At 41.1% G+C, this 27486-nt stretch overlaps 1 protein-coding gene across 1 annotated transcript; it reads left to right on the top strand.

Annotated features, from left to right (window-relative positions):
- Nucleotides 1-13285: 13285 nt before the first annotated feature.
- Nucleotides 13286-19645, top strand: LOC147324288 (monocarboxylate transporter 13). Its single transcript, XM_086302324.1, has 6 exons — nucleotides 13286-13598; nucleotides 15137-15406; nucleotides 15898-16041; nucleotides 16121-16827; nucleotides 17120-17360; nucleotides 18943-19645. Exons 2-6 carry the CDS (start codon nucleotides 15172-15174, stop codon nucleotides 19146-19148), a joined length of 1533 nt encoding a protein of 510 aa, XP_086158450.1. The 5' UTR covers nucleotides 13286-13598; nucleotides 15137-15171; the 3' UTR covers nucleotides 19149-19645.
- Nucleotides 19646-27486: the final 7841 nt, after the last annotated feature.

Below are 27486 nucleotides of genomic sequence, written 5' to 3' on the forward strand. Positions count from 1 at the left end.
CAGGTAGGCCCCAAAGTTAGGCTTTGCCATTATCCAGAGACATCAGCTGCCCTCACTGCCAGTCAACATCTACTAATGCTTGGCACTACTGTTTAAGCTGATTTATCCTGCACACAGTTCTGTGCATCTGCAAGTTACTTTGCAACCCACCCTAACCTCACCTCTTTTTTCACAACCCTAATCAAGGTCATTTCTGTTTTCATTCATTCTTTCTGTTTTCTGGGTCTTCTCTCAGCTGGTCTCATGCCCTGCAGCATTCGGTGTATGTGGATGGGTATGGAGCTGTGTTACCCTTGCCTTATGCATTTTATATGTGGATGTGACGAATTGAAGATCCCCAAAACAGTCACACCACCAAATACGTATAAGTCACTGCAGATGGAAGCAGTCCCAATACAAAGTAGGATATTCTCCCTGGTGGTTAATACACGTGAAGTTACATTTACCAATATGGTAAATCATCCACCCTGGCAGAAACTTTTAAAGAGCAGCTCAGCAGATTATCTGTGTGGTATGTGTTGTTTTTTTAAAAAAAAGGTTAATATTTGGTGTCACCATTTTTCCATTAACTTTTTTAAAGATGATAAATAAACATACAATGCTTGAAAAATTTATGAGACCACCACTCATTGTGAGGTTTATGCCACAGATGCCCTAAATTAATGCTACTTATCATTACCAAAATAATTTTTATGTTTTTTTATGGTTCACATCGTACAAACTCTATAATCAAATTGTATCCAACAACTTTCAAATGTACTGTTTTAAAAGATAAGCTGAAAAAATGGCAAAGCAAATGATTCATTTTATACCAAATTACGCTTATTTAACTGCAGAAGAATTGGGGTTGGTGGTTGATTTTAATTGGTGATTAATTTCTGACTGATCAGAGAAGTCTTTCCTGGCTTTGGGTTTAAGAACATGAATTTTGTAATTTGCTTAAAAGATAATGATGTAATTTTCTCAAATATACTTAAATTACTGATGTTGTCTTGTTTTATGACGTGTCTGTGAAGGTCCTCAGTCATCCAGGTCATCGTAGTCTAAGGAGCTTGCAAAGAAAAGCGTCTGGACTTCTTTAAGTTGCTTGAAGACGTTTCACCTCTCATCCGAGAAGCTTCTTCAGTTCTAAGGTCAAATGGTGGAGAGTCCCAGATAGAAACCTAGTGGGAGTTTACCCCCACAGAGGGACAAAGGACCCCCTGATGATCCTCTAATCGCCTGAGCCAAGGTGTGAAACTGGGCGTGGGTCACAATCAGCCAGAGTTTCGGGTGTGTTCATTGTGAAACCTGGCCCCACCTTATCATGCGAATTCCTGAGGTCAGATGGCCCAGAATGTGAGTGGGCGTTAAGGCGTCTGGGAAGGGATCTCAAAACTGGATTATAGATGGCAGAGAGTTGGTGTCGTAAACCCCGCCTCTGTTCAAAGATGGTCGCTCACAGTGGACATAGATGGCTTCTTTCACTCCTCTTTCAAACCATCTGTCCTCTCTGTCCAAAATGTGAACATTGGCATCCTCAAAAGAGTGTCCTTTATCCTTAAGATGCAGATGGACTGCTGAGTCTTGTCCTGTGGAGGTGGCTCTTCTGTGTTGTGCCATGCGCTTGTGAAGTGGCTGTTTGGTCTCTCCAATGTAGAGGTCTGAGCATTCCTCGCTGCACTGTACAGCATACACCACATTGTTAAGTTTGTGTTTTGGCGTTTTGTCTTTTGGGTGAACCAGTTTCTGTCTGAGCGTGTTGCTGGGTCTGAAATACACTGGGATGTCATGCTTGGAGAAATGCTTTTTTTATGACATATAGTCAAGCACTGTATATTGACATATGCTACAATATTCCTTATAAATTACATATACATATGCATGTATCATAGCACTTTACCTCAGTTAATGAACTGAGTGATCATGTTGAGACTTATCAGATTTTTGTCTGGTGTCATGCTGGGGGGAGACCCACCAGTCTTCAACAACCCAAACTCCCAAAGACCCAAGAGCCACGTAAGGAGGAGAAGTAGCTGTTTAATATTCAAAGCCAGCTTTGCTTTCATCCTACATTTGTACTGATGACAGCTAAGGCTACAGTTAACTGGTGTTAGCTTGTCGGAGGTGCTGTAATTTTCATAGTGAAGCTAACACTTGAATTTCAGTTGTTCCACAGCCATGAATTATTACAGGTTCAAGACAGCAGTGAGAAAAGGGTATCGTATGTGCTTGTAGGGACACGTGAAGTGAGCTGCTTGTTTTAATCCTTGGAGCAGTCCTTGTGAGTAGATGTGCAGATTTTGATTTTAGAAGTATGATTATTTTTAACATTTTTTGTTCTGGAATAAATAAAGTTGAGAAATATTTCATACTACAGGTATTACTGGTTGTAATAAGGTCAAATTGCAAAATTGTAGGATTTTCACCTTTCCTTTTCTTTTTTTGTAGCAGTTTTACTTCAGGGAGGCTGCTGCTAATGTGGCGAGAGGGTGATTCTTGTACTGCAGAGATGTTCAGGCCGGTGGTGCAACTGAAGTTGCTTTGCAGCGTCATCTGTATGACATCTTTTTTTCAACACAACCAATTTGTAAATCTCAAACATTTTCCTATATAGCAAATTTTACCTTGATGTGAGATTATGCACTGATTCTGTGATGCTGGGAAATCCCCCCACTGAGCATTTCTCTTCTTTGTTACAAGAAAGAATTTTCTTAATTCCCTCCATGTCATGAGATAGGATAAGCTGGTGTTTGATTTTCCACCATAGGCATCATAGTTGATGCACACCATAAGATATATGGTAAGATATGGATCCAATTAAACTGCACAGGCACAGACTATCAGCACAGAAATCCCTACAGAGGACATATCCCACCATCTAGATAGAGAGCACTTGGCTCAGACCGCAAATGTAGATTTTAATCAGCCGAATGAGTCTTTCTCGTGTCCCAGTGTGTTTTCTCACTCTAATTTAAAGGAATAAAATGGAAAAGGGAAGAAAATGCATTCTGCCATTAATGTTCGACTGTAGGGACACTGAACCAGTTTGTTCCAAACAAAACCAAAAAAACATGAATCTCAAGAAAAAGACAAACACAAGCTGTTGTTGATGGGTTTCTATGTGATTTAATATTTGAATATTTGTTAGTGGGAAATCAGAGGATTTGTGTAGATTTGATAAAAATATAAAAGACAGAAAAAGGTGTCACGGACCCGGCTCCGGAGGACTCGGGGGTCCGTGACCAGTTTTGACTGTTGTTATTGTTGTTAGTATTATTATTATTTGGTGATGTGTGTTGGGTCCTCCTTTCCCCACATCCCCACGGTCTGCCAGCCAGACCGTGACAAAAGGAGAGACAGAGGAACATCAGAGAGAGGGAGTGGACAGAGAAAACAAGAGTCTCTGTAAGTGTCTTCTTATCTAAAGCCAAGCACATTTTTCTGCTCCATAGTGAAATGAATTATGTGCCCTTTATTACGTGGCAGCTTGACTTGATGGTCCACTGCCCTTTAATACCTTATAATAACAGAGGACTCACACAAACACGCTCACATAAAGACAGTGAACTTGGTAAAAGATTAACACAAACATGCTAAAAAATGTCCTGGAAAGCTCAGGAGGAGGGAAGCTCAAGTAGTTACAGTGAGGCTCGTAATAAAAAAAGTCCTTCAGAGCTTCACAGTCTTCGCAAGATTTGCAGCAGATTTTATTCACTGAAGTATTTTACCATCCTCTGCAAAGGCGACGTTTAGTGTCTGTAAACATTCATGCTCTAGCAATACCCCTGATTAACTCTGCTTACCCAGGACCTGCAAGCCAGCACAGAGGGACAGAAAGGGGAAATCAGCCGGCCAGACCAGCATCAAACTGAATATAATACAGTCGTTAAACATTCCTTTTCAGCTGTGTTGAACTCAAAGATTACCTGAGGCTAACCAGATAACTGTTTACAAAAACCAAACCTCCTGTTACCTGTGGATACAAATTAAAAGGGAAGAGGAGAAACAACAATGCAAGTAGGTAACATGCATACAAACAAAGGCTTCTGTACAATGAGGCCACCAACACATAATCCACATCTTTGATGTATAAACCCGGTTCATTTAGGATGCTGTGTAAAAATTGAATTCAGTGATTTGCAAATCTCATGAAATTATATTTTATTTATAACAGAAAACAGAAAACATCTCAAATGTTTAAACAGAGAAAATTCACCATTTGAAGTTATCTTTAATATTATGGCAGTAACACATATCAAAAACGTTAGAACTAGGGCTGCCACAAACGATTATTTTGATAGTCAACTAGTCACCAATTATTTTTGTGATTAGTCGATTAGAAACTACATCATTCGGATTGTCTACATTCAAAGGAACTACTTCCTCTTCCGCCTTCATACTTATGTGCGAAATACGCTGTATTAATGTCTGGCAGCCGCTGGCGCGTGAACTCACAACAATGGCTGAGCATAATTGTGCGGACTTATTTTACCTCCACAAACAGCTGAGACGTGGTTCACGATACATGTGGCAAAAAAGTGAGGTGTTGTGGCCATACTTGCCAACCTTGAGACCTCAGAATTAGGGAGATATTCAAAAGGGCTGTTGGGGGGGGGGGGTGATAAATACATTTTACAGTGTTTATTTATCGGATAAAATACGTTAAATGTCACCGTTATTATTGGCCGGTGTTCTGGGAATCCATCCTACCTGGAAAAACATCCTACCCAATGTACCCGGCTTGGAAACAGCGGGGGTGTCCAAATTCAGAGGCTGCTTCCACCTGAGGACCCGGCCTTTCTAAAGAAAGCCGGGTAGTACGTCACGAGCTCCCTCGGTGGAGTGAAATGTTGCCGTCTGCTCCTTGCTATCTAAAATATAACCGGGCGCTGACTTAAACTCTCGACCGTCTCACGCTTCTGTTTAATCTGTTTGATGTTTATTCAGCTGTGTGAAAACCCTCGAGGAACCCACCCGAGGGATTAATAAAATAAAATAAAATCTAATCACTTTAATCTCAGCCAAACCGATTTACTCACGAATAAATAAAACACTGAAGAAGCCAAACAAGAACATTTTTAAGTTATCAAAGTGACTTAAATATCATGTTTAACCCGAGTAGTGAAAGCCCGCGGGGGTTTGAAGACGATATTTGATATTTGAAGTTTACACAGCTACATTCTCACCTGAAAATATGTTCAAAGTTTTTTTGCGACCCAGAAAGAGAAATAAGAGTGATATTAAAACTAAGTAGCTGCCGTCATTGTTGGAAACTGGAATTGGCTGGGCCGCGCTATGAATTCTGCGATATGGTTTTTCAATTTTGTTGTCCGGGTGGAAAATCGGAGAAATTCGGGAGAATGGTGGCTCCGGGAGATTTTCGGGAGGGGCACTGAAATTTGGGATTCTCCCGGAAAAATCAGGAGGGTTGGCATGTATGGTTGTGGCAACATCACTAACCTTGTCACCTCAGAGTAAATCATATCACAGAATATGACGAGTGTTGAGACGAACTGAAGAGGAGGAGAGGGACAGGTGCTGCTAGGGCGAGACAGACGTCTCTCACAGGCAGGCAAGGTGGTCAAATAGCACAACTTCAGTTTTTTTATTTCTATATGATGAACTCTGCATTATTAAGTGATAAGAACAAGTAATCTGATGTCCTGTAATCATTATGATGCTATAATTTGAGATACAATAAATAAAATACGTTTTTGTACAAAGTATCGGATCAGTATCGTCGATACCACCCTGAATATTACTTGGTATCAGATCGGAAAGGAAATCAGTGGTATCGCACATCACTACTGAGCAGGGCCACGCTATGAATTCTGGGATAGGTTGAGCCACGAAGTATTCACCCGACCCATCCTTCAAATCTGGGGAAATGAAGGGCGCATTTGTCGGAGTCTTAGCATTTGGACAGTCTTCGTCGTGTCGCTGTAGCGTAATCAGCCTACAAATGCGGGTACAGGAGGATGCGGTTCCTGAATTTGGACACAGCTTCTTCTTCTTCGGGGTTTAACGGCAGCTGGCATCCTTGTACATGCAGTGCTGCCATCTTCTGTTTCAGTCCGTTATTACACTCTTAAATCCTGCTACTTATTCCTGCATGTTTTGGAATCTTACAAAGCTTCAAACGACGCGTCGACTATTAAATTAGTCGTCGACGACATCGTGACTAGTCGACTAATGGTGGCAGAACAAGGCTGTTTACCACTGTGCAGCACCCCCTCCTCTTTTAACAAAAGTCCATGAATGTCTGGAAACTAAGGAGACCATGTCACAGAGTCCCAGCATCTTCTGAACTGGTTTTGTTACCAAAGTTACCAGATGTGCCTGCGGACACATATAAACTTGAGTGACATCCCATTCTTAATCCATAGTGTTCAATGTCCCACCCTTTGCAGCTATGACATCTTCAGCTCTTCTGGGAAAGCTTTCCACAAAGTTGAGGAGTCTGTTTATGGGATTTTTTTTCTTGCAGAAGTGCATTTGTGAGGTCGGACACTGATGCTGGAGGGGGCAGCCTGACTCACAGGCTCTGCTCTAATTCATCTCAAAGGTACTCTATCGGGTTACTGCGCCATGCTGGAATTCACTGAGCTCCTGAGATCAATCGCTTCTTTTATAAATGTGTGGAGGTGCTTAGGTGCCTGGTTTTTTCCCCGTTGGCTATGGAAGTGCCTGGAACTTCTGAATTCAATGATTTGTTTAAATAAACCTAATGAACACAACAAAGTGCTGCTAGTCTAGTCTTAACTGCAGGGGAAAGATACTTACTAGCATCACATTGTTTGAGTGTCCCGCTTAACACGACTGAGTCAAGCACAGGAGCCAGAGTCAGGACACCGGTGCAAGGTTTGTGATCCCCCCTTGTGTGAAAATCTTTTTTCACATTTCTATAGACATATATCATCCATGGTATCCACTGCTATTGAGGTTGAGCACACTTAATGGATAACAGGAATAGCTCAGTAGGTAGTGTTTGTTTTGTTCCATATTCATATTCATCTAATTTCATCAACACCACAGGAGATTAACAAAAGAGCCACTTGTTTGCACTCCCAGGTCAAGAACCATTACCATTTTGCATATGTGTTAAGAGATAACATGCTAAGGTTCTAGAAATGGTGGGACAGATTATCTGGTGAACACTGGCGTGTTTGCACTGTCATTGGGGTGGCTGTGGCTCAAGTAAATAGCTCCTTTGCTCCTCCTGTGTACATGTCAATATATCCTTGGACAAGAAGATGAACCCTGAGTTGTCCTTGATGCTTTCATTGGAGTGTGAGTGTGTGAATGTTAGAAAATATGCTTAGGCATGGATAAAACATTATATGAATATATGTGTGATTAGATGAATGAGACTTGCAGTAGGAAGCACTTTGAGTGCCCAGCAGGAGTATTTGGACTATACTGCATCATTAGCATGCACAGCTCATAGAGCATCTAGCAAAATTGTGTTACTTTGTAATGTTACATTTTGTAACATATTTTCTGTAATAAATTAGTTAGTGGTGCAGTTTCTATGACGGTACAGTCGCAGAGATGATAGAACTCTAAATATTATGCAATTCAAAGCAAATAGTCCATCAAAGAAATAGCATAATGGGAAGCATCATAGCCTACTGAAGCAGTGGGAATGTTCAGAATTCAGGGGAAGTATTCCCCTGTGAAATCGTTATTTAAAAAACAAACACTCCAACACCAGCTGATCCCACTCTTTAAGTCCAAGCTTCCAACTCATTACCTGTAAAGACTCATTCCTTGTGTTTACAGGTAACACAAGTGTGAGCAACCTTGTGCTTGTTAGCAACCTCCTGCTTTAACACATCTTTCACCTGGAGACCAGAGCAAGACACGAGCAGGTGAGGGCGAACCATCCATTTATTTCAGATTCGGTTTGAACTGCTGCAGATTTTTAAATATTTTATGAAGGAATGCTAATGTGTCTCTTTGTACACTAGTATTACTGTGAGCGAGAACTAGCATATATGTCAAGTTGAAATTATGGAGTGTAACAAGGACATAAGCCATTCAAGAGCACAAAATCATTTGAGTCCAATTGAGTCATCTTGTTTAGTCCTGTTTGATCTTCTGCTGGAAACAACAAATTAGGTTTAAAACTACAGGTTACAGAGTACCGAGAGGCAGAGAAAAAATGTAAATGTAATTTTTTTTAATGAAGACATCAGACAATAGCCCACTCGTTCTGTGAGTAACTGTGATCTGATCCCATGCTGCGCAGGGAATGTGACGAGACAAGAGGGAAGAGAAAAAGTAAAAGTTGTTGCTCATTTTCGCTCTGTGTGTCTGTTAATTTAGTTCCTGCAATATTTCAAACTGGTCATCTGTGGCAAAATCCTGAAAATTCCAGTGATTTGGCTTCGTTTTTCTGAAGAATGATAGTGGTAAGTGCTAGACTCGCCAACAAAGACTTCCTGTGACTAGTTTATGCCTGCCTGTTAAATCCTTTCAATGTGAAGCAACGGGAGTAGGGAATGTTCGGTTTGTGCTGGCAGAAGCTTAATCTGTAACACTGTTACTAATGTATTACATTATTTGGTGTTTGTGATGGAACCTTTTTTGTTAAAAAATGCAACTCTTTGCCAAACTAATGCAAGAATGTGGCATCTCCCAGGGCGTGCAGCACAAAGGCTGTGAACCACAAATGTATTGTTTTTATCACTGAAATGTTTATTAATGAGGTTTACAGGTTACTTTGAGCTCTTTATCAAACCAAACACTGCTGATTATTTTTAATGTAAAAAAAAAGGGCGGCGGGGGGTGGGGGGCAGTAGAATAGAAGACTAGAAGACCTGAGTTCGGTTGGCTTGTTCTTCCTCCTGTCATCATCAAAAACACTGCCATCTGGGCAGGCCCACACACACCTGTGCTTTCTGGGAGTTTGCCACGGAGAGGCAAGCAAAGACTGAAGCATTCAAGCAAAGGTGGAGAGCTGGGACAGAAGGGTGATGCAAGGAGAGACTGTCCTTCAGGTAGACTACAACTTTTACTCTCTTCAGCCCATTTACATGGTTGGACAAATACATAAAAAGGATACAGAGAGTGATTTTGGAGCAGAAACATAGATGGAAGTGAGTGAGAGAGGCAATACTTTTCTGTGTTCTACCAACTTTTCTCCATATAAAGCTAACTCCTACACCAAACCCGTGTTATCCCCAAGGGGTTCATATTCCTCCTCCACATATGGACTGAACATTGTAATTCCTGTGGACGCCCGTACAAAGCAGCCTTGGGGCAGCATCGATGCACCTGTTCATGTGGCATGAATTAACCGACATCTACATCAAAAGGGTCAAATCTATACCCCCCAGGGCATGTTTTGGCTGAGTTTGCGTGTATCTACAGAATTTTTGACAAGGCTGTCAGCCACTCTCCAGAGGAAGCCCCTTCCAATCCCCCCCTCTCTTCTTCACTCACTAGAGTAATTCACACTCAGCTATAAACAAAACCGACTGCCAAACATTCTTGGGGGCTGAGTGTGTGGAGAAGATTGAAAGGATATCTGCAAGTTTTTGAGGTGTGTGAATGTGGGGTGTGTGCTGCAGTGTGTGTGGGTTGGTGCGAGTGATTGTGTGATATGGTTTTTAAGCAGGCTTGAATCCTAAATGATCATTGACTAAACTGTTTTGTGAAGGAGAAGGAGACGAAAGAGTGGGGAAGGTGCCAAGGGCCAGTTTTACAGAACACGACCAGCCTAAAAATGAGCTCCAAAGACATCTTTCAACTCTCACTGGCTTGGGAACCTTTAGTGCAGAGTTCACAAACTCATTGGTCTTTAATTAAAACATCAGAGGCTAATCAAAACGATGCCCTGTTGCATATATGAATTTATAATGAACTGAAACATATTATCCACTTTTTCTTTAGCTACAAGGACATTTGGAAACTGGGAAGATAAAAAATACCCAAAAGATTTAAATCGCTCTTGCAATCCTTGATGTGGTGTGTGTGTGTGTGCGTGTGCCAAGCCTCCAGTAGGATCTGAGTTAAGATTTGTCTTTCATTGCAGACAAACAGACTGATCGGTTGAAGTTGATTTGCCGGACATTTGGCTGCACTGCTAATCAGAGAGCAGGAATGAGGTCCAGTGGTCTGATGCCAGCAGATTCTTTTCCTGTATGATTACAATCTCTTTGTTCTTTTCCAATGACCTTGGCTCATCACACAATCGAGTGTCTGATTGCATCACACGTAGCCCCCGACTGCCTTGTTAGCTTTCATGGCCATTACTGCGGTGCATGTGTGAGTGGCTGTTGGACGCAGTTGGTGTGCATCGGGGAAGTTCTGTCTTGTCTAATACTCTCATTGCTGTGTGTTGGTGACATGCACAAATGTTAAAAATGCAAATTTACGTTCACACAGCTAGTATGAGGCAGTATTGATTTAGCTGGGTGGCAATTTGCTGCTAATGACACAAAGAGACAGACAACCATTCACAGTCACAGTCACACCTGTGCGCAATTTAGAATCCCCAGATAATCTAACCCCACAAACTGCATGTCTGTAGACTATGGGAGGAAGACGTACCCAGAGAGAACTCGTGCAAACCTCATATAGAAAGGTCTCGGCCAGATGGCAGATTCAAACCCAGGACCTCCTGGATGTAAGCCACAGTGCTAACCACTGTGGCTCTGCTACCCATTTACCAAACTGTTGATTTAATTACTTCCAATGGTCCTGCAAGCAAGCGCGAATGTGAGTGTAAATTATGTCTGTGTACTGGCCCTGTGGAGGACTGCCTAACTGTTTGGACTGTGCCACAATGATGGCCACAACCAGAAGATGGGTAAATATATGGATGGATGGTGCAATACAAATCTTTTAACTGAGGCTAGTGTGGCTAAAAATAGTGCACACAGAGGAAGTGTGTAACTAAAACACCTGTTGCATTAGAAGAGTGAGAGGAAGCTGGCTGTCATGTAACTTCTATGGGCTTCTTTCAAAGCGGTGTTCTGCATTTCACTTTTGTTGCATCACCATCGTGACTGGAAATGAAGAAAAAAAGAAACAACAGTAAAGCTTTAGTCAGCATTTCAGTTAGCCGTGCGTGCAGCAGAATGAATGCAACGCTGGCCATGAAGTATGCTACAAATTTTCCCTGTAGCATTGTGCTTTTAAAAAACGTAACATGGCTCTGGATTCCCTCATAGGCACAAAGATCTGAGACTGTGTGTGAAAAACAGAAAGTTGACTTGTTTGGTGACGTGTGGGGGCAGCCTGTGCAGACAAACACGTCTCTGCTGCAATAACAATAACAGACATGAAGCCAGATACAGTGAAGACAGGCATCAGAGTCCACCCTCCACTGAACAGCACAGTTAATAACACCACCCTGTGCACTGTGTCAGGCTTCAGCAGCACATATTCATTATTCAAGTCTCCATCTCCATCTATACCACTATCCCACCTTCCCCAGCATAGATTTGTAATTACTAAAGATACTCTAAAATAGACTGGGATAATTCTTCTGCTGATGTTACATAACAGGAATACATCCAGGAGAGGTAGACTGGTCTAAATTATTACCTGGGTGTTGGACAGATGCAGAGAAAGAAGATTGATTCTTTTATTCCATCCCCCACCGTTTCTGTCTCGCTAAGCTCTAACACCTAAACAGCACTGCCACGCAGTGACCTTCACCACAACACAGGAAAGCTATCTGAAATTTGAATTTACTGAAACAAAGAGTGCGAGTCATCCCCAAATCCCATTTATGGATATTATTTTTGAAAATATCAAATTCAACATAGGTTAAGAGTACACAGAGTATATATACTTTTACCACTGACAGAAGATTTAATGTGATCGATGAAGCAGGAAGGATCATTTGCTTCCCTATTAAAGGAAGACTTCTCTCTTTGCTGCCGTCTGCTGACTCACAAGCCCACATAAACTTGGCCCAAACAATGTGCACTTGGCTTTGTAAAGATCCACACTAACAATCTGGCACACCACAAACATTGGTACCGTGCCTCTTTAGTGAACTGTAAAGCTCATAAAAGAGACAGTTCATGAGCAGAATTAATAGTTTGCCAAAGTTTATTGGCAGGTTGTACCACTGAGAGGTGGTTAAAGGAGGTTTACGAGGGGTTTGTCCCAGGTGGTTGTGGGATAATGATGTCACATTTGCATGTCCTTATTTTACCTTTGCTAATGAATATGTCCGTGGTACACAGGAATGGAGCAGATGAATCCAAATCCATCTGATTCAAACACATTCAAGCTAAAATATTATTTATTATGTTATTTTAAAAACAGCACCCGACTAAAAAGGACACCTCATGAATCAAAACTCAGTTAGCTAATTTAAGTATTTTCATTTGAAATAAAAAAAAATATATTTATCTTTAGTTTTTCCCTTGAAGGAATCCATTACTAATCATGGGATGACCTTTTTGATGGGATCATATCTTTTTACTTTTACATGGTATAAACAAGTGTTGCTTTGAGCAAGCGTGCACTCCGGGCACCTTTTAACCAACCTTGCCATTTTCTCTTTGGTATATGACGCATTGATCAGAGGAGTCGTGTTGACTGTCTGCAAGGCAGCAACAGAGCAAACATATCACTTGTGAAAGGACTTGCTGAGCTCTCAGCTGTGTTTTGACGTGCCCGGCGCAGAATACAGTCTCAGTTGTCTGAGCTTGTAGCTTTATCTGCATGTGTGGGTGGTTATCATGGACCACATTAATATGGTCTGTCTTTATTTGTCTATTTTTTTTTACAGATTTCATTATGTTGCGGTCAGAATGTACATGTATTTGAGGGGTGTTGAAACACACAACATCTTCCCTATTGAATGATACTGCTCTATTAAAAGTAGCACGCAAGGCAAAATCGTGGTTTTAAAAAACCCAGGATGTTACAAACAAGTGTCAGATTTGGGGATTTGATTGAGAAGCAAATGAGAACATGCGTTTGAACGTATCGTAGTGATTTGTTAACTGCATGATGGACGCGTCACACTCGTGGTCAGAAAGTTCTGAGTAAACTGAAGTAACTAAGTTCTCTAATATGAAGCTCTTAACTGATTTACTGATACATTGTTTCCACCTTTGATTGTTGTTAGTTAGTCATTGATATTAAATGTTACAGAGAAACGCATGATTGTGTTTATGGTGTTACTCCCCACACACACACACACACACACACACACACACACACACACACACACACACACGCACAAACACGTTCACCAAACAGCTGATAAGACAAGTTTAATAAAACTTTGCCCTGCATGTGTCTTTGTTTTCAACATGTCCAGGAACCGTGAGGTACAAAGGTCTATCCAGGTTAGCTGTTCACATGTTGCTCTTAACCTTTTACATCATATTTAATCCTCTGCTGTATTTTATTCCCTATCTCCTTGATTCCTTTACTTAACCCCTTTTCTTACACTTATTGTCCATGCTTGACTTTTGCACCTTTTAACCTCTAACACGAGAAGACGAGCTGCATCTTTTCCTGTGTGAGTAACACCACTACAACCTCAGCATGTGACAAGCCGCTTATGCTTAACAAATCCCACCAAGCTTGGACGGCTGCCCCACAGGAGGAACATCATGGCTTCATGCTGACCAAGAAAAGTAAGGTAGCAATATTATTTTACATGGATCACATGTAAAATCTAATGCTTTGAATTACACTTTCATTCATCTCATCTTATAATGTTGTTGAGCTGTTGGGGTCATGATCTGGATTTAGGTTCAGACCTCTTTCATTCAAATCCCACAGAAGGTGAATAATCTCCATAATTGAAATGCATGAAAATCCTCTGTTCTCTATGCACTCTGTGCAGTTTCATTATCGGTTTTTGTGTTATGTATGTTTCATCAGCAGAAAAGGGAACTGAGCTAAATCCTATCATGTGTGATAAATTGTGCTCTGACTGTCGTCCAAAGAGACCAAGAGACAAATAACTAACAATAGACGCACTTTACTGTTGTCCTTTTTGGACAGACGCAGAGAAAGATGAAAAATGTCCTTTTTCAGACTAAACGCTGGTTGGAATAAAGAGGTGTTGAATGTCTCGATTTATGACAAATGTTTCATGTTTAGTTGATTCAGCAGGCAGAGTGAGTATGGCTTATTGAAATGAAATGCTGCTTAGACAAAGACTAATCCAGCCCTCGAGATTTTAGTCTTGTGGACACACGTGGTGGTCAGTTTGAGGCAGACATCAAAGGAAGTAAATGGACTGTATGTACTGTCTCATGACCAAAGTTACATTGTCAGTGTTATCCAACTGCACCACACAAGTCATCGTTATCATCGGTCAGTATTGCTTGGTGGGAATTACAGCTGGAACTAAACTCTTAACCTAGGAATCAACATTCGCTCAGTGAGTGTTTATGTGAGGGAAAAACTATTAGAATCAAAAACCTGGTATTGACTTCCACAAGATTTTGCATCCTATCTGGATTTTCTCCATTACACCTGGAAATGAAACTTTATGTGGGATCCCAGTTCATCATAAAAGCTTCTCTGAGTTTTTGTCAGCGCTCTGTACACGAGCCAGGTACATATTACTCAAATATATCCACCCATATATTTTCTTAACCACTTATCAAACTGATGACAGCAGGGGAACTTGAGTCTAAGGGTGGTTGCCTGGTTGTACTGTTACACTTTCGAAGTACAGTGCTCTGTGCGAGGTTGCTGAAGTTGCTCTGTTTTTAGGGACTAAATGGTTATTGGAGACAGAATCGCAGCTCTGGCTCTCAGACATACCTGGGCTGGTCTTGTTGTTGCATGCATTAGTAATTCTGTTCACTGACATCATGATGTACATTTTCATATATTAAGTACAGCAGTTGGGTACTGTACTTAGAAGGTAACTTTTTCACTTAGTACTGACAAATTTTAGCCAGAGGTATCCAGATAAGTCTTTCTGTTTAATGTATTCGTGTCCAAAATATGTTGATTTGCATCTGAAATTAAACAAGAACATCATTCAAATTTAGTAGCTGTTCTGAATATCTTCAGTGCAGAGACACCAGCCAATATCTGTTTACAAATTAAAGTCTCTTATGGAAATTAATATCTTGCTTAACAATTTGACATCAAATGTAAAAGCGCCCAAAAAAATAAATAAATAATAACATACTTGTTTTTCTCCCTGTAGATATTTGACTGTTTAAGGAGCCAGCGCAAGTGAACATGGACTCTGCATCGAGAGCTCAGAGGAGAAGGATAACCATGGCGGCAGCTGCAGCCCCCGACGGGGGCTACGCCTGGTTCATCCTGCTCTCCTGCTTTCTAGTTTTTGGTCTGACCTTTGGGGTCATTAAAGCATTTGGTGTATTCTACGTTGAGATACATCGATACTTTGAAACCACAGCAACAGGTACATCGTGGATCACCTCTATTGCGGTGGCTACCATTCACATTGTAGGTAACTATCAGCAAGTTTTTAATCTTAAGCATGTCTGTATTTAATACAAGCGTATGGAAGCGAGTGTGGTGAGAGTAGACATCGGAGCATCCTGACACATTTTCCTATTTTGACAGTATTATCTCGATGCGTTTACCCTTTAAATGCCCTCCACTTTTTAAGTTATGGCCACCAGGTGTCGCACTTCTACAATTTAAAAAATGGTTAAACATTTGACACCCGGTTCTTTTCATGCTGAATGAATTCTACTGCATTAATCACAAAACTACCAGGAGAGTACTCAAAATAATAAGATATAATTTTGAACCCAACTGTTAGGATAGTTTGGTTATATAAATTATATAGCTGGACAATAAAGGACACTCTTAAGTCGACGATTAAAATTCTAAGCAAGTTACAGAACAGATTAAAAAGCATCTGTTATACTATGAAGTGTGTAAATGTTGTTATGGAATCAGTTATATGAGTATGTCCTATGTGTCCATTTGCAGCTCCAGTGGCATCTGCACTCAGCGCACGATTCAGCCATCGTGCTGTAGTGATAACGGGGGGTCTGATGTGCAGCTTAGGAGTTGTATTTGGGGCTTTTGCCAATAACCTCACTGAACTCTACTTAACAGTAGGGTTTCTAAATGGTAGGTGATACAATGCACACAAAACCAACCGAAAACACAACACAGAAAATATCATATTTGCTGTTTTTCTTTGCTACAGGATTTGGCTACGCTTTAACGTGGACGCCCACAGTGACCATGCTGGGCTATTACTTTGAGAAGAGGCGCCCGGTGGCAAATGCCTTATCCAGCTCAGGAGAATGCATTTTTACCTTTGTCCTCACCCCTTTATTTCAGCTGCTGATTGACAGCTTCTCTTGGAGAGGTGCTCTGCTGATCTTAGGGGGTCTGCAGCTTAACCTGTGCGTAAGTGGGATGTTGTTGAGGCCCCTGAAAGCCACCAAAGATCCTACTAATGGCAGTGAGATAAAAGCTGCAGAAGAAAGCTTGGAAATCAGATCAGTCTCTAAAGAGGACTTGGATGAGGTCAAGTCCAGCTGCCATGTAGGGAAAGAGCTGGAGGATGCTGATGAGTGGAGAGTGGAACTATGTTTTGAAGATCCCAGTGACAAACATGATATGACTGAAGAATCAACCAGCAGAACTAAGTGGACTGAACTAAAGAACAAAATTCTTCTGTATGTAGATTATACCCTCATTACAAATGCTCAGTTCATGATCTACTCTATGTTTGGGGTGTTTGCTGCTCTGGGTTTCTTTGCCCCAGCTCTGTTCCTGGTTCCCTATGCCCACAGTAAAGGGATCGAGGAGTACCAGGCAGCTGCTCTTATGTCCATCTCTGCAGTGCTGGACCTCTTTGGAAGAGTGTTTTTTGGCTGGGTGGCAAACCTGAGACTGACAGAGACGGTGCGTTCAATGTAATAATGAACCAGACCTAGAACCATACTTTGAAAATCACATGATAGCAAAGTGCTTCTTATTAACAGTATTACAGATCAAACAGATATGCCTGTTGAGCAAGAAATATTGTAGGTGATGGGTGAAACAATAAGTAAATCATTACAACTTAATATCTACGGAAAGGTAAATAATGCATCGATACTTGGGATGTTCCCGGCGACTCATTGAGAAAAAAAATGTAACTAGCCCTCTAGTCTGAAACTAAGAAACACTCTAATGCACTGTTTCCCATTTCCAGGTGCAGCAGCTGACGGCTACAGTGATTCTGCTGGGTACAGTGTTACTGCTATGCCCGTTGGCTACCTCGTTTTCAGAGCTGGTTGCTTTTAGTGCAGTTTACGGGCTGGTGTATGGTGCAACGGTTGCCATTCACATCACTGTGCTGGCTGAGGTTGTGGGCATCCAGAGGCTCGGAAGTGCACTGGGGTTCTTCATGCTTATACGCAGCAGCGGAGGCCTGCTTGGACCACCTATTGCTGGTGAGTTTTTATAGTGAACACTAAAAACAACAGACATGTTCAACCTTCTGTGAATATCACAAAAGAAATGGATTTTTAACTTTATGTTGTTGCTGTGAAACTCATCCATTTAGGTGTTGTGACTGCAAACTAAAAGGTATAATTATTGAATTGTTGCTTTATATTAACATTTCTATTTGCAAAGCTTTAGAAACATTTCAAGGTCGCAGTGTCCCCTCACATTATCCAATACATAAAGTCTTACACAGTGGTTGTGCTTATGCATTTTTCTACGATGTAACTGCAGCGCACTGAAGCTCAGTGGAATCAAATGAGATTTTGATACCTTGCTTACATTCAGTACTGCTTTACAATTAATAATGGATTTCATCAAATGTCCATCTGACAGAATCCTTGTTATTCTATTTACACTTTCTTTTGTATTTAGAGGGCAAGTGGGTAAAAATCACATTATGATGCTACTTTATGTTTATTTTACAGCTGATCGCTTCCAAATATGTCTTTTTCTTGTTAAAGAGAGGCTCTTTCCCACTGATTTTTCCTTCTGTTACACTGCATTGCAACAGCAGCTGCAGTAACTATGCATGCAAAGCAGAAAAAAAGAGCAAAGAGATGACAAATGGCAAATAGACGCCTAACTGGAAGTGCATGTGTCCTTTTTTCAGCTATTTCATCTCACCACCTTGCCAAGATATATTTAAACGAGTTGCAAATATGCCATCATACATCTCCAGTAATCTGTCTGCGAATTTAATTAAAAAGGCATTTCTTGAACTAAATTACAGTAAAATGTTTTTCTGCTCCTCTCCTCTCTCTGTGCAAACCAACACATACCATGAGCCCCGCCTCCCAAATCAGCGAGGATTTAACCTGATTATGGAGGTTGTGACTCACATTCACACACAACACTAAAGAAAAGCAGTTAATAGAGATTAGAAAACATCCGGTGTGATTTGGCATGCAGACAGACAGATACGCTGCCTTTGGTGGAAGATTTATGGTTATTTGATTTTTCTTTAAACAAAAGAAAATGTTGCATAGAAAAATATCAACAAATACTTTTCAGTCCTCCCCCAGTTTCTTACTTTCCTGCTGACATTTAAAGAATCTTTTTATTTATTTAACTCCCTAAAAATCTCTTAATTTGGATAAAAGTGACACCCCCCACATTTAAATGTTGAATTAAAGAACACGCTCAAGGCTGAAACTGACCTCAAATATAGTTAAATGCTCATTGAAGTGAAGTAGATGCAAATATAGCCAGTGGTGTCCTATTTTTAACTTAACATGGTTCCTCTGACACAGAGGCTATTTCTAACTACTTCTACTACTTTGATGACCGGAGACTTGATGGATTTTGAGGATGCATCAAAGATTCTATTTATGTTTCCTTCATGTGCGTCGCTGGCTTCATTGCCTTAGGATGAACCTAATGTTAGTGCAATCCAATTTCTGCCTCAGTCTTTTGCTTGTTCATGAACAATAACATAGCTTAAACATTGTTGTGTTTGTTGGTTTTTTGACAGCGCAGGTGAATTCCAGTGATGAATAGATGTTGTCCACCTTCTACTTTTCCTTTTAGGATTCTTCATTGACAAGATGAGTGATTATGGGACAGGTTTCCTCATGGCAGGGGTGTCTCTCATTGTCTCTGCCTTGTTCCTGCTCCTCCTCCACATAACGAACCGAAGAGGTCAGGGCACAGCTAACAAGAGCCAGAGTACACACAAGGACAACAAAGGACAAAGTCTAGGAGGGGAAGAAAAAGAGGAGCAGGACATGACATGATATTCTGCAGTTGGTGAGTTTAAAATGGTGACTGAGCCAAAGATTGCCATCAAAAAAGGAAAAAGAAGAAAGCAAGGACTGGCAAGTTAAACGTCAAAAACTGTCACCCTGCCATATGTTGCTTTTACGTACACAAACGTCACACAAAATTTCCACTGGAAATAAAGAAATTGTCATTTTGTCATTTTGATATAAACACTTCGCAACCCTCTGTTTACTTTTCACAAAGCACAATTTTACAAAGCGATCTGTCTCGTTTTTGTTATTTTCAGTGTTAGCAGTGTCAGTCCTGCAGGCGTGTTTGCAGTCAGTGGATAGGAACAAATGTATTGGGGTTTTTTAAAGATGCATTTGAGATTAATTTCAAGAAAGAGCAAGTAGAAACACATGAAAGGGCTAACCGTTTTTAACTGAATGCTCAATGCTTTTTGTACCAATAGACTGACGAGCATTTTGTACGCTCCCCGAAGCACTGGTAGAAAACACTGGGCTGACTCGTCTGCACAAAGCTGTAGTAATGATAAGATTTGACCTGACCGTTCACAAGGTCATTCTCATATGTTAATAAATACAACTTTGTTACTGAACGTCTTTAATCCTTGTATGGATGATGTGTCTGCATGGACGAGTGCGGAGCCGCTACTTTTAAAATGCAACTATGGCTCCCTCCAGTGACAAGATACTGCTATTGCATTTGCAGCCTTCCTAACTGCAGCACTGAGCTGAAAATGCTGATACATACAGATCACAGAGAGGATTACAGACTATTGGGGGGGAAAAAATTAGTTGCAGTTAGTTGTATGAAATCCTAAACTGTGTGAAGCATCCTCTCCTTTACTTTCAGGCCCCTTGTAAACAGCCCAGACGTTATCTGAACTATTCAAAGCTTCAACATTGGAGTTTGAAACCCACCGGGATTTTTTCCTGTCCTATGCTGTACAATTTTTGGTACATGCAAACCCTGCAGTAATGCAAACACACAGTAACGAGTGTAAATAAATACATCCCTCTTCATAAACCTGTAATAACGAGATCCAAAGTGAGGTTTACAAGCAGTGGCCCACACTGGAATGCCCCCACACTAAGAGGCACAAGATATGCAGACTCACACAGGCCAACACACACAGCAAAGGCAAAAGGCTACAGAAATGAAAACTCGCCACAACAAGAGAGCTGCTCTCAGAATACCACAAAGCTTTGATCTACCAGACAGGAACAAAGACCTAATCCATGTTTCATAGGAGCTCTACATGAAAACCAAACACACACATTCATTCACACACACTCGCAGGCACACAGTACGCCGTGGTTGAGTGCCAAGAGACGGATGCGACTACCTATCGTCAGGAAACGGTTATTGTTTTCTGAACTGAACAAATGTGCATTTTCAGACCAGTAAAATCAGAAACTAGGGCGGGTTATGCAGTTTTCATTTTCAGTGTAAGGACTGGTTTATTGAACCAGTGATTTGCAGACCATATGAGAGCCATGCAGTTACACGTTGTTCCAAATTTTCACCAGCTCATCGTTGTGGCTGTGAAAACCTCATTCTGTCCCCCGTCCTATTTTGACACTTGTGCACGGAGCACAACAGACAAAAGTCCTTCCAATGTCCGTCAGAGCCCAGCAGAAAGTTTCTCTCGCTCTGCTGGCATCCGCCCACAGGCTGCCTCATTTTTACAACCAATCAAAAACAACAAAGCAAAAGCCTGTGACAGTGATACTGTGAAAGAAATGTTTTTCTGCAGGATTATCTCTACGTAGTTTGAATAATTCGAGTTTACCAGTGTGGATGATTTGAGCTTCGTGATCAGCTTTTGGAATATAAATGATGTTTAGTCAATACCGAGGACCCACAGTGTACCAAGAGAAGAACATGACCCAGCAGCATGTTGGTAATTTGACTATGATTTGCAATCAGACATCTTATCCAGATAAAATATCCAGACTTATTCATTACATGAGATAGGATATTAGTTACAGAGGTCATATAGACTTTGCAGCTTCTTCAGAACTATGGACCAGATGTGGTGTAAAGTGCACTGCAACCTAATAAGTCGACTTTTACATTTAAACAATTCAGTCACAATAAATACGGTGTTTTCTTCATGTATATGAGGGAAAGACCTCGTCGGTGGGATGTGTGTAAAAAGAGAAAGAGAGAGTGTGCGAGGCGGAGAGCAGTGACCTGAGGCAGCCTAAATCTGACCCTTTCAGCATCATCTCCACACGAAGAGCTTTGAAGTCTAACATGAGTTACTGAAGCACCTCCTGGACATTTTGACCCCACAGTAGAACGTCTGAGCTGTGAGTTGCTATAGAAACTGAATGAGTTTCTTTCTTCTTCTTTTTCGACCTGTAGGTCACGGTGAGGAATTCTGCACAGCTATCCGAGTTCAAAGTTTTTAGTTGCAGGATGAGAAGAGCTGTGAGGCAAGAGGGAGGGAAAAAAGACAACTGTATCTGAGAGATGAGAAACTAATTTGGACAAAAAGGGAAACTTAAAACTAAGGTGGAGCACATGAGGTAGAGCAGTAGGCAATCAACCATAAATAAACGACAAGAGGAAGCAGAAAGACAGAAAAGAACCAATTACTGTATGCCGGGGGAAGCTCTCAGAGTGAGCTCACACATCAGACTTTTTGCAGGTTGGAGCTGTTAGAGCAGGGGTGCCCAATCCCGGTCCTCGAGAGCTACCGTCCTGCAGCTTTTAGATGCATCCCTACTCCAACACAGCTGAATCAAATGGCCTGATAACAAGCCATTCATTTGATTCAGCTGTGTTGGAGTAGGGATGCATCTAAAAGCTGCAGGATAGTAGCTCTCGAGGACCGGGATTGGGCACCCCTGTGTTAGAGGATACAGTATCGTGATATTTTAGTGAACAGAAGGAAATCGAGCAGAATCACATCAGTGAGAAGTCGTCCTGATAATGAGAAATTAATGAAACAGCTAAAAAGGGTTTAGATTAATTAAGATTTATAGCAAACAGAAGCTCACAGTGTGCACAGAAATCATTACTAAAACATATCAAAGCTGTACACATGAGCAGATTTTTGATTTTAGTTGATTTGAGATGTCACAAGATATCTGTAGTACTTTCAGGGGAATGTTCTAGACTACAACAGACTTAAAAAACCAAACACACAGCCTAGAAGTTTGAATAACGAACACACGTGAATTTGGAGTTTGTTTGACGCGCTCCCTGCCTTGAATAAACGTTCAGTTTGCAGGCGATTAAATCTTTTGTAAATAAAAACAGCCTTTTTCTGATTTTAAGGTTACTGACAGTACTGAAGGGGAGTAACTGTTTGGGCGTCATGAATGCCTTTTTGTCTGTCATCTATCACAAACCCTTCCTCTCCTTTTATCTGCAGCTCTTCCGCCCCGCACCCTCTTTTTATCTTTCCACCTTGATCTTCTTCCTGCGCTAACCCACAGTATTAAACAGCTGCCATGCTTTAAATCATCAGTGTGTTGCTGTATCTCTAACACTCTTAAATAGTAAACCTTTAAGTGCCATACAAAGGAAGCAAGATTTTATTTATAACATGCACCGACCCGATACTTCATCAAAATGCTAATACTGGGTTAGACCCGCTTTTGCATTCAGAACTACTCTAATTCCTCATGGCGTGGATTCAACAAGGTGCTGGAAACATTCCTGACTCTGTGGTCCATACTGACATGGCAGGTTCACACAGCTGCTGCAGATTTGTTGGCTGTACATCCATGATGTAAGCTCAGCTCATTTCAGTTTTATTTATCTGGTGCCAAATCGCAACACTCACTTTATATTGTAAGTTAAAGACAATAACGGAGCGAAAACCCCAATAACCAAACCACCTGTGAGCATGCATTCAGTGACACTAGCAGGGAAGAACTCCCGGCAGAAGCAGGCTCAGTGAGGCCATCTCCAACGACCGGTTAGGGATGACGGGAGGAAGACGGGGAGTTTATGAATAACTAATGATTACATGCACACTGAGTGTGAAAAGAGGTGAAGGGAGAAGCAGAGAAAGGTGACTGCTCTCCCATTCTTCCATTAAACACCCTATAAACCACATGTAAACCAGCAGTCTGAGAGCAAAGTGCTCCATCGTGGTGATATGCTGCTATGAGGTCCTTAAGATAAGATATGGCCTGACTGAGATATAAAGATAAGCAAGTATCTGTGCCTTTGACTGTTTGTTAATGTTAATGCTCCCTTTAACGAGTGGCATCATGTGGACTTGGACAAAGAGCTACGATATACCTGGGAGCTCATGTTTTTTCTACCATGTAATTATGATCATTGCAAAGTTGGCATTTTAAAATTGAATTACATCTCCTGTCATTTGTGTCAGACTTTAGTTACTGGAGCTCATCAGTGGCTCGTTTAGCAAATTAGAAGGAATGCCACTGCAATCCCACAAGTGAGCCTCTGTTTCCTGTTCTTAGCTGACGGGAGCGGCATCCAGTGTGGTCTTCTACTGTTGCCCAACTGCTTCAAGATTAGATGTGCTGCATACCTTGGCTTTAATCAGAGGTTAATTGAGTTAGCGATCTTCAAGCAGCCTGGCCATTCTAATCTGACCTCTTAAATCACCTTTCTCCCCATTCTGATGCTCAGTTTGAACTTCAGCTGCTCGTCCTTATCCCGACTACATGTTTAAATACACTTAATAATAATAAATTGTGTGTGTGTGCGTGCATATGTGTGTGTATGTGTGTTATAGTAGATAAAGATCACGCACATCAAAGGCCAATCTTTGCATGTAGTATAATATTTGCTTCATTTGCTAAAGTTCAGTTTTCAAACTAGAAAACAAAAAAGCAAACACATGAGAACAATCAGTAAAATTGCAATTAAGTCACAGATTTGTGTAACTGATCCCAACTGGTTCCTCAGAGTTTACATTCTGTCAGACACATTAAAACCAAATGCTGGGAAGCAGCGAAAGCCTGCTGGACCTTTTTCAATGTGACTTAGTGAAAAATAAAACAAGGTGGACTTTTATTGCCGTTTGATGTACACAACATCAAAAGGAGGACATTAAAGAGTTAAAGTGCTGTAAAAACTTGCCCTCTGCTCTGTACAAGTGCAACAAAGCTCGGGTATCCTTCTGTCACTTCTGGCACAGCATTGCAGGATGAAATCATGTAGCGTGATCATCTAATTACCAAACACACAATTTATTATCAGAATTTTCCGCTAATTGTTGTCATATGTACTGCGTGTGTCAGGGGGTTAAAGCTCATCCAAGTGGAACTTTGACTCCTGACCACATTCAGCAGCCGAGTTCAAACTAACCAATCGCAGCTGACCTGTGACCTCTTGCGTTGACCCTCTGACCCCAACTGACAGGCCTGATTAGAAATGAATAATCTGACAAGTTTCAGCTTCAGGCTTCAGCTCACTGATACAAACGCAGCCCACACAAAAAGCTAATAAACATTAAAAGCCACACCAAAAAGATAAATGATCTATTCACTCGCAAAGCTGGTTTCACCCCTGCATAACTCCACAAATGGCATGTTGTCTGTCAGTTTATTTGTCACTAAACTATTTCAGAAATGTTTTAATAATTACATTTTCAGCCATTCTGGTTCCAACATCCATGTTTTTTCCAACATAGAAGGTAAATGATCAATTGGACCATCTTCAGGTGAAACAAATGTGTCCATTACTTTGTCTTACTTGTTACTGTTCTATGACCAAATTAATGCAATACGTTGTTCAAAGATTCATTTCAATTCAATTTTATTTATATAGCGCCAAATCACAACAAGTCGCCTCAAGGCGCTTCATAGATACAGAGAAAAACCCAACAATCATATGACCCCCTATGAGCAGCACTTTGGCGACAGTGGGAAGGAAAAACTCCCTTTTAACAGGAAGAAACCTCCAGCAGAACCAGGCTCAGGGAGGGGCGGGGCCATCTGCTGTGATTGGTTGGGGTGAGAGAAGGAAGACAGGATAAAGACATGCTGTGGAAGAGAGACAGAGGTTAATAACAGATATGATTCAATGCAGAGAGGTCTGTTAACACATAGTGAGTGAAGAAGAAACACCCAGTGCATCATGGGAATCCCCAGCAGCCTACGTCTATTGCAGCATAACTAAGGGAGGATTCAGGGTCACCTGGTCCAGCCCTAACTATATGCTTTAGCAAAAGATGCACATTTAACATTAAAGTCACATTAAAGAACAATCTTCAGAACAAATTTTAAATATATTTTCTTCTTCCACATATCACTTTAGCACATGTTCACAAAATCTGGTAAATCTTTGGTTTTGGTTCATTTAAATGTTGCCGTGCATTTCGTCCTCCTTACATTGACGCTAATGCACAGAGTCAGCAATAAAGTCTCTGTGGACTGAATCTGCAGAAGCTCATTCCTTTATTGCTAAGATCATGGTAACAAAACATTAGACGTCAGGGTTGGTCCATGTGATTGGAGTAGGTTTACTAGCTGTTGTTGTACTGCTTAATGTTTCTGTAGTACCTCAGTGATTGGTTCATATTATCCCTAGAAGCCTTTGGCAATGTGTTAAAGACCGTCAGCACTAAATAACTCCTCTCCTGCAGTCTCTAAGATTAACAGCATGAGGAATGAACATTTTATCCCATTATTTACTGCAAAAAATCCCAGTATCAACAAGAAATATGATGAATTATATAGGGAAACTCAAGCATCTGTGGTATGAATGCATGGTGTGTGTACATGTTTGGCTACAGTAGACCCCAACCACAAAGCTTACTGGTACTATTTAAATGTAACCTCTGTTGAAACTCACAGATTCTGTCCAGATGCACAAGCTGGCCTTTGCTGTGAAACACATGTCACACATTTACCTCTTTGGCTTCTATGAAATCACACTCTCTGCTCGTGTACAAACATGAAAAAGAGGGGCTGCTCTGTCCGCTGAGCCACATCTGTCTTTGGAGAGCTACCAAACATTACAGCATGAATCAGGCTAGAATTAATCAGAATCAGAGAGGATTTAATATGGAGTCCCCAGAGATTTGCAGACACTCCATCCTCCCAGAAACAACTACAATGCATCTTTTTCTCCAGAGAACAGCTGTCAGATGAAAGGATTTTTTTTTTGCCTTTCAAGAGGAGCCTGTCTCTAAACAGACTGCAATCAAAGATTTTCTTTTAGGTGTCCAGCCCCTTATCTTTCTCATTTCTGTCTTATATAGATGACACACATATAACATTGTTTCCAAAATAGTTCAGATGCTGTTCCCTGTAACAGAAACGCAGACAGAAAATGCAAGTATGAATGGATGAATTTAATTTAAAAAGTACTTGGAAATTTCATTATGTGTGAAAGAAAATCATGGACACTGGTTATCAACCAAAAGTATCCAGAATAATATAGAGCTGGGACTTATTTGGAGCAACATATGCATGCATTTAACTGATGTTGTTTTCCAGGAAAGGCCTTACACGCTTCGGCAATGCCAGCAAGGCTACAGGTGCTCAGCTGGCCACCCTGTAGTCCGGACCTGTTGTGCATTTAAAGCACTTGGGGTGTTGCTAAAAAGAAAAGAGCAACTGAAATTCAAAATCAAACAAATAGGGGGAAAATGTTTTGCTTTCAAAACCACAGTAACTGATCTTTTTGATTCCCAGTGTAGATAAAAGTAGATGCAATAGACTCTTTTTTTGCCACAGACCAGCAGTTTTATTACTTAACTGTATTCAGAGCGATATGTTCTTATATCTTGTAGCTGCTGGCTGGATTGTTTCAACCGTATCCTGATCTCGTCTTGTTTGGTTATACTCGTTTATACTGTAAATTCCACCTTTAGAAAGAAGGGCAGGATGCAGATGTGAGAACATGTCTGGGAAGCACTGCTGTAAACGGGACAGCTGAATTCCACTCCAGCATTCCAGGAGTGTAATTATAACTTAGCATAAATATGGAAGGTAAATGAAACAAATCATTCATTAAATTCCACTATCGTCATATCTTATTGTCCGTGTCGTCCACCCCTTACCCTTTGCATTTTCATTTTTTTCTCCCTTGCTTTTGCTTTACTTTGTCTTTTGTGTAAGTGAGCCCAGGGGCCTCTCTCTCAGTGACACCGGCTCTGCTTCTGTAAAACTAATAATGACTGAGATTTGTGCCGGCTTAGCATTCTTTCTCCCTTTCAGTGCAAGACGCAAAGAATGGGGAGAAAGGTCCGGTGGTAAGGTGGTGGGGTGAGTCGGGGGAAGTGGGGGGTGGGGTTGAGATGAAGGGCGTCCTAGTTTAAGGGGGGGGAGAAAAAGACAGAGAGGCCCCTTTCCCTGAAATACACCACATGCTTTTATTGTGCATGGATCAATGCCACTGAAATCA

Source organism: Aulonocara sp. 'chitande type north' Nkhata Bay, linkage group LG7, assembly GCF_057382095.1.
Source record: "Aulonocara sp. 'chitande type north' Nkhata Bay isolate Kocher_YH1m ecotype deep benthic linkage group LG7, A_spYH_male_GT1.1, whole genome shotgun sequence".
NCBI classification, from domain to species: Eukaryota; Metazoa; Chordata; class Actinopteri; order Cichliformes; family Cichlidae; genus Aulonocara; species Aulonocara sp. 'chitande type north' Nkhata Bay.

Excerpts from the sequence above, each read along its gene's own strand:
- LOC147324288 (XM_086302324.1), top strand. The coding sequence starts at position 15,172 with ATGGACTCTGCATCGAGAGCTCAGAGGAGAAGGATAACCATGGCGGCA. Across the intron at positions 16,042-16,120 it reads AACAGTAGGGTTTCTAAATG|GATTTGGCTACGCTTTAACG; the intron begins GTAGGTGATACA and ends TCTTTGCTACAG. Across the intron at positions 16,828-17,119 it reads ACCTGAGACTGACAGAGACG|GTGCAGCAGCTGACGGCTAC; the intron begins GTGCGTTCAATG and ends TCCCATTTCCAG.